At 40.1% G+C, this 12,769-nt stretch overlaps 1 protein-coding gene across 2 annotated transcripts in view; it reads left to right on the forward strand.

Moving 5' to 3' along the window:
• The first annotated feature begins 1,722 nt into the window (after window positions 1-1,722).
• Window positions 1,723-12,769, forward strand: part of atp8b3 (ATPase phospholipid transporting 8B3) — a 91,783-nt gene continuing 80,736 nt past the window's right edge. The window contains exons 1-2 of one of the 2 annotated variants that reach the window (XM_034180226.1): window positions 1,723-1,785; window positions 11,202-11,274. In XM_034180226.1, the coding sequence (XP_034036117.1) occupies window positions 11,250-11,274 (25 nt within the window). In that variant the 5' untranslated portion in view covers window positions 1,723-1,785; window positions 11,202-11,249. Of the gene's footprint in view, window positions 1,786-11,201; window positions 11,275-12,769 lie in introns of those variants that run through there. The other variant, XM_034180227.1, reaches the window with a different exon arrangement.

The raw sequence follows: 12,769 nt of genomic DNA on the forward strand, positions 1-12,769 counted from the left end.
ACATGGCTCGTCTGTGATGTAGGGAGATTTAAGGATCAATAAAAAGCATGAGCCAATACTTTTGCTATTTGTTTTCACTATAATCAGAGTAAAAAAAAAAAAAGCAAACAGCCTTAGATAAGTAGCGCCCTTTACTGGTATTTTAGCGCCCTCTAGTGGCAGAATAGCAGAACAGGTATATGGCTGCGTATCAAAGTAAAACCATATTGTTTTCACGTTATAACGTAAAAATACCACGAAATAACGTGATAAATGTTTATCACAAAATAACATGCAAATGTCATAATTCGAAATAACGTGATAATTTCATATTATGAAATAACGTGATAGATTCATATCTCGGAATAACGTGACAATTTCTTATCACGAAATAACATAAGTTCACGATAAAACGTGAAAATACCATATCATGAAATAACATGATCGTTGTGCGTCACGAAATAACGTGATATCACGTTATAACGTAATAAATATCACGTTATAACATGAAACCTTTCACGTTATTACATGTTACTGAGTCAAATTATATTTATATGGCTGGCAGCTCCACGTCGCCGTACGGCAGCGATTGGATGGAACTCATTACTTTGTATGGAGAGGGGGCGGGCTTTCAAATGACTTTGTCCCGGGCGGCCAATTCCAGCAGCAGCCCTGTGTGTTGTGTGTCTTTGATGCCGCCTGAGTGCAACGCCTGCAAAATGATTCTTGGGTGTCAGAGAGAGATGCGTGTTTGGGCAACCAACTGAAATTATCGTACATTTTGGATTTTTTCCCATTATTGATCGTACATTTATTGATCGTACATCGTACAGAGGGCAAAACTATCGTCAAAATACGATAATTATCGTACATCTGTTAACACTGCAGCGGAGCCACCCATCCTCTGCGCTCCGGGACCTCCCACTTTACAAATGAAGCACTGCCTGCCACGAGATGCGCTTTGTTTACGTCCATGTGAGAAGAACGTGAGCCAATGAAATTGCAACATGGGTAACCCTGTCACTCTGGCACGTCGAAAACACAAAACGTGACGACTACAATTATAGTATCGAGTTCGCGAAAAATAGTGAATGATTTTGTTATATAAAAAAAATGCTAAATATTGGTAGGGACTATTTTGCCATCCCAAAATATTGGTTGTGACTTGTCCCTATGGTCCATATGCAAACCTACGCCCCTGATGCCTACTAATGAAACATATTAAGGTCATGTAATGTTTTTCTTTGGGAATCTGTTCCATCAATCTGTGGCCTGCACCCATCTGCAGTCTGGAGCTAGACAGAGAAATCAAATGATCCAAAGTAGAATGAAATCTGGGAGATAAAAGGCAAGTAACAGAACATACTGTCCAAGGAACCTGAGAAGTGACGCTGTGAGCCTGACTGGTTGCACGGGGGCTAAAGCAACATCCTGCAAATCTGATTATTTATTTATTTATTTTTACTTTTCTTGTTACACTTTCTTTTCTTCTACAAAAAAAATCAAAACAAAAAAAAAGTGAAAGATGAGCAGTCTTTTGTGAAAAGTTGCCTCTGTAGTGATTTCGGTGCCACGCCTCCATTCTGCTGCACAAGAGAGAACCATTATGACACTGGAGCCTCGCCTTGGGAGCCAGAGGAAGGTGGAGTCAAATGTTCCACGGGGCCGAGTCAGAGAGCAGCGGATGAAACAGGTGAAGCAGCTGGAGAATCATTATGTAAACCCGACCGTGTTAATGTGTAGCTGTGACTGATGGCACATCAGCTCCTCCACAACATTCAAAAAGAGCACCAGCAGTTGCTACAGGTAAGAACATATGAACTGTTCAGAATCTGTTACTGACTAAGGGGGTGATATTAAGTATCTTTTCACAAAGGTAATACAGATCTGCAGGTGTATTCAAAACTGGTGTTAAAGGTCTCGCTGTGTGTATTTTCTACCATTAGCAGTTCATTTTGACTTAATACAAAGGTTTTCCAGCAAAACCCGTCTCTTATTCATGTTTTGCATAATATTGTGGTTCTATGGCCCTGTCAAGAGTTTGCACTCCTCTTGCCCAGTGACCACCGGGATAGGCTCCAGCTCCCCCATGACCCTTAACTTGAATATTCAGGTATAGAAAAAAATGAATGGATGTGGTTGTATGTGTGAATAAACACAATCCATGTGTGTTTGTAATAAGAGAGTGGAGGTATGATTGGCGCACTGGTGCAATAACTCAACCAAGAAAGACACTCTAGTGGTTGAAAGGGACAGATTAGAAGCTCTATGAAAAACCAGAATTGTCCGAGATCAAATGTCAAGGCTCCTTCACAGATAACATGAAGTTGGGTGAATTAGGCCGAATGGGCGAAACCTGAAAAATTTCAGCCACAGTCAGGAGGGACAGATGCCAGACAGCCAAATACGGATACTGTATGATCCCACAGCAACTGTTGCGTGCACGATCGTGTGCACGTGCACAAACACAGTGTGACCACATGAGGTGTGATACCACATCGTGGTCTTACTGCAATGGAAACAATTAAAATGTTGTACAAAGGATCATAAATTGAAGAAAATGTGTAAAGACAAAATAATGAGAGACTATAGTATGCAAATAATGAATGCTTATGAGTTCAATGGTACTAAATATTTCACAAGGTGAAAGCTGGAACCATTCATGAGGTGAAAGTTTGTTTCAGCTTTCACTGAATTAAATATTACTTCCATTGAAAGAATGTAAAAACATTCATTATTTGTTTTATATAATGACAAACAGATCCTTGTCATTTGACATTTTATTAATTTATAAACAGCAGAAAAGGGACATACATTTTGGCGTTCCACTGCTGCTAAAGTCCAGATTGTAACGTGTAGTCCAGTGATGCTGTGCACTGACTTCGGACTTCCATTAAAAAAAGACTGTGTAGTTCCTCAGTTCAGTCAAACATCACATCAGCATTTCATCTGAACAGTTCTTCATGTGTCCAGACGTCTTACAGTGGAGTGGATTTTGTGTGTATGTGTGTGTGTTGCAAGAATTAACAGCATTAGTTAGTTAAATCAAATCATTGTGTCATTGTGCGTGTGTGTACTATCAAAAAAGAACATCCTGTATGTACATCCTCAGTGCAGCAAAAAAAAAAAAAAAAAAATCACATCAGAAATTAGTCCAGCTTTTCATTCTTTCCTCCTGCTAACAGCCTCCAGACAATGCAGTGGATTTGTTTTGTGTGTGTGTGTTACAAGAATTAGCAGCGCCAGTTAGTTCAATCAAATCATGTCTTGTAGAGTCGTCGCTCACCGCGCGCATGCATACACACACACACACACACACACACACACAACCTGGTCAGCGCTTGTGCGTGTGTGTTCTACCAAAAAAAGACTAGTACAGCGAAAAAAAAAAATCACATCAGAAATGAGTCCAGCTTTTCATTCCAGCTTCCTGCCAACAGCCCCCAGACAGCACAGTGGATTTGTTTTGTGTGTGTGTGTGTATACGTGTGCAGAGTGCAGTGGTACCAAATGTATGGAACCAAATCTGCACTCTAAATGGAACCAAACTGCACTCTAAATGCAATGCAACACAAATGGGATGAATTAACCCATGTCATGTGACATACAGAGCACCAATCAAATGACAAGGTCCACTCAGCTGTTACTCTGGATGGCATTACCCTGACCTCTAGTAATACTGTGAGAAATCTTGGAGTTATTTTTGATCAGGATATGTCCTTCAATGCGCATATTAAACAAATATGTAGGACTGCTTTTTTACATTTGCGCAATATCTCTAAAATTAGAAAGGTCTTGTCTCAGAGTGATGCTGAATGACTAATTCATGCATTTATTTCCTCTAGGCTGGACTATTGTAATTCATTATTATCAGGTTGTCCTAAAAGTTCCCTGAAAAGCCTTCAGTTAATTCAAAATGCTGCATCTAGAGTACTGACGGGGACTAGAAGGAGAGAGCATATTTCACCCATATTGGCCTCTCTTCATTAGCTTCCTGTTAATTCTAGAATAGAATTTAAAATTCTTCTTCTTACTTATAAGGTTTTGAATAATCAGGTCCCATCTTATCTTAGGGACCTCATAGTACCATATCACCCCAATAGAGCGCTTCGCTCTCAGACTGCAGGCTTACTTGTAGTTCCTAGGGTTTTTAAGAGTAGAATGGGAGGCAGAGCCTTCAGCTTTCAGGCTCCTCTCCTGTGGAACCAGCTCCCAATTCAGATCAGGGAGACAGACACCCTCTCTACTTTTAAGATCAGGCTTAAAACTTTCCTTTTTGCTAAAGCTTATAGTTAGGGCTGGATCAGGTGACCCTGAACCATCCCTTAGTTATGCTGCTATAGACTTAGACTGCTGGGGGGTTCCCATGATGCACTGAGTGTTTCTTTCTCTTTTTGCTCTGTATGCACCACTCTGCATTTAATCATTAGTGATTAATCTCTGCTGTCTTCCACAGCATGTCTTTTTCCTGGTTCTCTCCCTCAGCCCCAGCCAGTCCCAGCAGAAGACAACCCCTCCCTGAGCCAGGTTCTGCTGGAGGTTTCTTCCTGTTAAAAGGGAGTTTTTCCTTCCCACTGTCGCCAAGTGCTTGCTCACAGGGGGTCGTTTTGACCGTTGGGGTTTTTCTGTAATTATTGTATGGCTTTTGCCTTGCAATATAAAGCGCCTTGGGGCAACTGTTGTTGTGATTTGGCGCTATATAAATGAAATTGATTTGATTTGATTTATATAAAACATAAGTACAATGTATATACGGTTGAAATGCAACACAATCATGTTACTGGTAATGATGTTTAATTGATGCTTGATGACTGGACGCTGGGATGGTGTCTGTGTTGGAATTGAGGAAAGAAATGGATTTCATTTTGTCTGTTAAAATATTTAATTCTTGTTATAAAAGCAGAGAATACAAGAATTATCGTCCTTCTGTTCCTTTTTGTTCATGAAACATGTCCATGGACGTAAATGAGGAATTAATGAAAGTACATGAATGAGATGAAATAAAACCACCCCTCTCTCCCTCACACACAATTACCGGAGGTCAGGCCAGAAAAGTTCACAGCTGCTACGGGCCACTTGCCTGGAGCAGCTCTGAGCCGCATGGCCGAGAGGCATGCATTTGCTCATATCATGAACACATCAGCCAATCACACAGAGGTGAAAGCGGCCGGCCACGTGGAGGATCCATGCATCCAGCTGTCTCTAGCCACTTGGCGTGCGCTGAAGGACACCGTGTCATGTGGACTATAACCTATGTGGTGGACATGACAGTAGCCTTGCCAGCTGGCTGATATCAAAGATATCACACGAATAATTTCAGATGGCCCATCCTGGCTGCTTGGCCATCACCGTGCATGCTGAGACATGGCTGGAGGTGATCCAAAGGTGACTTCTTTTGTTTTTATTTTGCCCTATGTCCTCATCATTTGCACACATGCATGCACCACTGTGCCTTGTTTTTCAAGGAGTTTTTCAGTCTGTTGGTCCTGCACTTGGGAAGGAGCGGTGTGCAGTGTGCAGATGATGACTGGCATCATCCATAATGTTCAGCAGTTTATCCAGTGTTCTCTTCTCTGCTACCATCACCAAAGAGCCCAGCTTCATGCCAACCACAGAGCCAGCACACCTGATCAGTTTGTCCAGCCTGGATGTGTCCTTCTTGGATGTGCTGCCCCCAGCACACTACGGTTTAAAAGAGGACGCTGGCTACTACGGACTGGTAGAACATCCACAGGAATTTCCTGCAGATGTTAAACAACTGAAGCCTCCTCAGAAAGTCCAGCCTGCTCTGTCCCTTCCTGTACAGGTGGTTGGTGTGGACTGGTCACCGTCTTGGTCTGGACTTCCAAAAGTCAATGACCAGCTCCTTTGTCTTTGAGGTGTTGAGCTGTAGATGGTTTGTGTGGCACCAGGCAGCAAAGTCCTTCATTGGGCTCCTGTACTCCTCCTCTCTGACACTCGTAGACTGAATGTTTCGCTATTTCCTGTTGTGAATCCATGATGGCGATTGTCGTCGTTGTTCACCGGATCCAATCCAATCCAATCCACTTTATTTATATAGCACATTTAACAACAAAAATGTTCCAAAGTGCTGCACATACAGTAAAATCACGACAGATAAAACCCCAGTAGTCAAAAATTTAAAATAAGAAAATTAACAATAAAATTAACAAAACTGTGCAAGATAAATAAATAAATACATACAGCATACAAAAGATAAAACCAATAAAATCTACCAAAATAAAAACAAAACCAATAAAACAGATGCTCGAAAAGCCGCATAGTGAAATAGAAATCTCCGCCCCTATGCACATCCACTTTTGGAAAAATGCAAGCAGAGATGCCAAAATGAGTGTGCTGCGTGCTCGGTCTGAAAGGCCCTTTCTTATAAAATATACATGAAATTTCAGGTAAAGTCTGGCAGAAGTCACATGGGACACTCTAGTCTAGATGTGATCTGTGTTCTTGTCCTTCTCTCCTCCATTGTACCATGGAGCTGTGGCTAGCAGAACCACAACAATAAACTTCAACAGGCGCATCTCCAGTTTTGTTATATTACAGACACTACATGCATAAACAGGCATGTATGTCTGCAGATCATCAGCATAACAATGAAGGTTATTCCCATAGCTACGTATAATCTGAAGAGGTGTGACCTAAAGAGAAAATAACAGTGGAACAAGAACAGTACCGGTATGGGGTACCCCATACCAATTTTTCCTTTCTGTTGAACAAAATACTCATCTTCATCAAAAGCTTGATTTTGCAACACTTAGATCCAATTACAGCAACAGATATGTGGAATATAAATCTAAAGTCTGTTATTGGTTATTGATCATCATTCAGCACTTCAGTGAGTGCAGTGACTGTGGCGTGGTGTGCCCATAGCACAAAATGCAAGAAGGTGCTCAGTATCAGATCAGTGTTTGAAATTTCAATAATGTCTGCTGGTTAATGTCAATTTTTTTTTAAACTTTTAATTAAAAATGAAAATCAGCAGTTCAACCACAAGTTGATTCTTCCTTTTTATCTCCACTGTGATGGTCTAATCAAAATAAAATTACAGAAATATTCACAGTCCAAATACCTTTGAACTTAACTGTGTTCAGCTGTAAAAATAGATTTAAAAAATGCCCCCAGAAAATAATTTATGAAGGATGTTTACTGAAAACCAGGTCACCTAAAGGAGTGTTATAATTGACAGACATGCTGATAAAACGCGTCTAACAGAAGCAAAAGGCTGAGCAGTGCCACGAGAGCCTCACAGCCAAACAACCACCCTAAGGCCTGAGTTTTCAAAAGATTTACATATAAAGTTAAATATTAGTTAAAACTGTAGTACTTCCAGACTTTTTCGTTAAAGTGTAACTGATATTAAATTTTACACAATGTTCTGCCACAAAAAAAGAATTCTGCTTTTAACTCACGTCAGAGTTACAGTCAAGATTACCGAGTGTGCATCTGGAAAGCATTTACAGCACTTCACTTTCTACATGTTTTGTTATGTTACAGCCTTATTCCAAAATGAAGTAAATTTCTTTTTCCCCTCAAACTTCTACTCAAAACACCCCATAATGACAACATGGACATTTTTGTATTTGTTTGTTTTTGAATTTTTTTCAAATTTCTTAAAAATAAAAAACTAAGAAATCACATGCATGAGGGGATATCAAAAGATTTTGAGCCTCAAACAGAAAGAGCAAGATATTTGGATTTATAATGTTTTATTTTTCAACATAGTCCCCTTCCAACTCCATACATTTGTTCCATCTAGTTTGCCAGTCATTGATGCCCGATCGGTAGAACTCAACATCTTGGTCCCCTAACCAGCCCTCCGCTGCAGCAGTCAGCTCATCGTCATCCTCAAATCTCTGGCCCCAAAGGTATTTTTTTCAGCCTGGGAAAAAGGTGGAAGTCGCTAGGGGCTAGGTCTGGAGAATTGGGTGGATGAGGAATATGTTGATAGCCACACTCACGCACAGCATCCATGGCAACCCGGCTGGTGTGGACTGGTGCGTTGTCCTGGTGAAACAGAATGCCACTACAGATTTTTCCATTTCACTGGAGGGTGTCTCTCTTCCACACAGTGTTATGACTCAACAACTGAAGTGAGCAATATGATCCAACATGAAATAAGTACTAAGACATTGACGTAGATCAGGTGTGATGCATTGTAATATCCGACTGTGAAAAATGTGTGAGGCTCAAAACGTTTTGATATCCCCTCGTACATAAGTATTCACAGCCTTTGCTCACAGGCTCTTTGGGCAGTTTGGCCCATTCCTCTTTGCAGCACCTCTCAAGCTCCATCAGGTTGGATGGGGAGCATCGGTGCACAGCCATTTTCAAATCTCTCAAGAGATGTTCAATCAGATTCAGGTCTGGGCTCTAGCTGGACCACTCAAGGACATTCACAGAGTTGTCCTGAAGCCACTCCTTTGATATCTTGGCTGTGTGCTTAGGGTCATTGTCCTGCTGAAAGATGAGCCGTCGCCCCAGTCTGAGGTCAAGAGCGCTCTGGAGCAGGTTTTCATCCAGGATGTCTCTGTACATTGCTGCATTCATCTTTCCCTCAATCCTGACTAGTTTCCCAGTTCCTGCTGCTGAAAAACATCCCCACGGCATGATGTTGCCACCACCATGCTTCACTGTAGGGATGGTGCCTGGTTTCCTCCAAACACGACATCAAAGAGTTCAATCTTTGTCTCATCAGAACAGAGAATTTTGTTTCTCCTGGTCTGAGAGTCCTTCAGGTGCCTTTTGTCAAACTCCAGGCAGGCTGACATGTGCCTTTTACTAAGGAGTGGCTTCCGTCTGTTACTATGTAGTTACTATGCAGTTACTGAAACAATGAGAAAGGTCAAGGGCAGTGGTGGGCACAGTTCCGCTAACCTGCTAACAGATAATTATCGAAGATAATGTTTTCACCATCGGATTAGCTTTTCAGATAACTTTGAAAACCATCATTGGACCAATTATCTTCCGATAAGTTTTGGTACGATAATTTGTAGACCGCTAACGTCTTTGCAGATGTAACTTTTTGTAGAAGATAAACAGTTCAATCTTCTAAAAACAGAAAAGTGCTGGTTCCAAAAGAAACTGCTCTGTCCTCTGTAGGCAAAGGAGAACTGGTCATAGAAAAGAAAAAACTCTTTTTTTTTTACCTCATACTAATACACTGGCAATAGCACCCAAGTCATCCAGAGGCATATAGTTTTAACTTATGGTTCAAATTTTAACAAAACTAATTTCGGACAAGTTATTTGTACAGTCTGATGGCCTGAGGGACAAAGGAGTTTTTCAGTCTGTTGGTCCTGCACTTGGGAAGGAGTTTTTCCATCTGCATCAGGCGCTTTGAGTGTCTGATGCAGATGGAAAAGCGCTATATAAATGCAGTCTATTTACCATTTAAATTAATGTCACGTCTGAAGTTTTATGAAGTGAAAATATCAGATATATGTTTTAGATTTAAAGTAATGCACTAATTTTGAAGGTTTTAGTGTGGACATGGTGTGTGCACAGTGCATTATGGGTACCTCAGTACATTCACAAGTTACGACAGAAGAAATGCATTTGAGACGCTCTGATCAGGCTCCATATGGACAAAAGCATTAAACTCTTTGTATATTGTTCCTAAAACTCTCGTGAATATATTCTCTGGGTTTATAGACGTTGTTATTGTGTTTGTTTTATGCAAAAATGGCAAAAGTCTGTTTTAATTGTGATTCAGACCGTGTGATATAACCGGCGTCAAAATGCATAGAACACTGCCATCTACTGGCGACCAGTTACATCACAGTGTTGTTGACCGCAGGATTTTAAAATTATCTGTGGGTTTCCAAAACCTGAGAGACCACACACGTGGAGATAAGAAAAAAATCATAGATCTGACAGGTTTAGTTGTACAGTGTGTGGTGTCAGCCACACGGTAAAAACAACACACACAAACAGATTTCACACATGAACATTCCCAGGTCAGACACCTTGCTTTCTGATTGGCTGCATGTCACATTTAGCTCCTCACGTCCTTTTTAACACACTACACATGGCAGGAATATCTGACAAGATTATATTTAGCGTCATCACGATTGTCGGGACATCCTTAAGATTGTCGGAAGGGGAAGATCGGGTCCGATATCGGCCTATATCTTGCCATGTGAACCAGGCTTGATGTTATAATGCCTCACGGAGTGACTGATTGATCTGTTATAACACCAAACATGTTTTCACTATTATTTGATTTCTTTGTGCGACTGACATTGTTATTCAAGCATTCAAAAGGCGATTCCTACCGCCACACAACTCCAGCAACTACACATGAGAAAGTTTTTTGACAGTTCTTGTTATCTCCCAAACCGGATAGAGTTGTGATGTCATCACGCGTGCACTTAGGCACTGTCTAGCAGGATCTTGAAAGTTTTTCTTTTTTATACAAATTAAAAAAACAAAAAAACAAAACATTTTACTAAAGCACATTTATTTGTAAACACCAACACGTTACACTGATTCACTTGTGTTGGTTTTTACACAGAATAAATGAATCAACCAATCAGTATGAGCGGAGGATTAGTTTACCCATAATCCCCTCTGAGCATCTGGGTGTTAATGTTCAAATCTTCAAAATTAGTGCATTATTTTAAAATTAACAGATTACAGTTTACATTAATGTAGTTATTCTATCCAGAATAATTTTATTGATAAGCAAAACCATAATTCAAACCTGCTTTCCATTTCAAGACCTCTGCCTCATCACTGGACCACTGTATTCTGTCTGGGTACATCTGGTTTTCCTACAGCAGATGGTAGAGTGCACAAAGACAGAAGCGATGTCTCATTGGTTGTTTTGGTTTGTGAGGGCCTCTGGTTCTATTAGAACCTTTGGCATTTTAACTAAAAATCTGATTTTTAGTAGCTGACAGCATATGGGAGGTAAGTTATCTGTAGCTTCTGATAAGTTTTTAGGCAGCTTATCGGTTATACGTTTTAGACAATTAATCGGTTTAGCGTTAAAAAAGATAACTTTTCAGTTAGCTGATTACCAGTTATCAAAGCTAACGTTTTGGATTAGCTGTGCCCACTGGTCAAAGGTAATGTGAGAACGTGTTGTATGGATCAGTAGGAGGTATTTCTGATTGTTTTTCAGTGTAGCAACACAGTGTAATGAGTTACAGGATGCGTGTAGTTGGGCAGAAGCAACTATTTTAATTTGATCTCTTTCATAGGACACCATCTGACTGCTCTATGAATGTTTCAGACATCGCTTCAGCAGCATGATTCAGGAAAACATCAAACCAGGTACACTCACTTTTTCTCTCAGCAGTTTTCTTTTGAAACTGTCCTTTATAATGTCTTTTTTTTATTGCATATACAACCCCTGGCAAAAATTATGGAATCACAGGCCTCGGAGGATGTTCATTCTGTTGTTTAATTTTGTAGAAAAAAAGCAGATCACAGACATGACACAAAACTAAAGTCATTTCAAATGGCAACTTTCTGGCTTTAAGAAACACTATAAGAAATCAAGAAAAAAAGATTGTGGCAGTCAGTAACGGTTACTTTTTTAGACCAAGCAGAGGAAAAAAATATGGAATCACTCAATTCTGAGGAATAAATTATGGAATCACCCTGTAAATTTCCATCCCCAAAACTAACACCTGCATCAAATCACATCTGCTCGTTGACATTAACCCTATGTCATGAAATTGACCCTATGTGTCTTTTTGCAAGGAATGTTTTCACAGTTTTTGTTCTATGGCAAGATGCATTATCTTCTTGAAAAATGATTTCATCATCCTTAAACATCAGAAAAGTGTCCAAAATATCAACGTAAACTTGTGCATTTATTGATGATGTAATGACAGCCATCTCCCCAGTGCCTTTACATGACATGCAGCCCCATATCATCAATGACTGTGGAAATTTACATGTTGTCTTCAGGCAGTCATCTTTATAAATCTCATTGGAACGGCACCAAACAAAAGTTCCAGCATCATCACCTTGCCCAATGCAGATTTGAGATTCATCACTGAATATGACTTTCATCCAGTCATCCACAGTCCACGATTGCTTTCCTTTAGCCCATTGTAACCTTGTTTTTTTCTGTTTAGGTGTTAATGATGGCTTTCGTTTAGCTTTTCTGTATGTAAATCCCATTTCCTTTAGGCGGTTTCTTACAGTTCGGTCACAGACGTTGACTCCAGTTTCCTCCCATTCGTTCCTCATTTGTTTTGTTGTGCATTTTTGATTTTTGAGACATATTGCTTTAAGTTTTCTGTCTTGACGCTTTGATGTCTTCCTTGGTCTACCAGTATGTTTGCCTTTAACAACCTTCCCATGTTGTTTGTATTTGGTCCAGAGTTTAGACACAGCTGACTGTGAACAACCAACATCTTTTGCAATATTGTGTGATGATTTACCCTCTTTTAAGAGTTTGATAATCCTCTCCTTTGTTTCAACTGACATCTCTCGTGTTGGAGCCATGATTCATGTCAGTCCACTTGGTGCAACAGCTCTCCAAGGTGTGATCACTCCTTTTTAGATGCAGACTAACAAGCAGATGTGATTTGATGCAGGTGTTAGTTTTGGGGATGAAAATTTACAGGGTGATTCCATAATTTATTCCTCAGAATTGAGTGAGTCCATATTTTTTTTCTCTGCTTGGTCTAAAAAAGTAACCATTACTGACTGCCACAATCTTTTTTTCTTGATTTCTTATAGTGTTTCTTAAAGCCAGAAAGTTGCCATTTGAAATGACTTTAGTTTTGTGTCATGTCTGTGATCTACTTTTTTT

Source organism: Thalassophryne amazonica, chromosome 10, assembly GCF_902500255.1.
Source record: "Thalassophryne amazonica chromosome 10, fThaAma1.1, whole genome shotgun sequence".
Lineage (NCBI taxonomy): Eukaryota > Metazoa > Chordata > Actinopteri > Batrachoidiformes > Batrachoididae > Thalassophryne > Thalassophryne amazonica.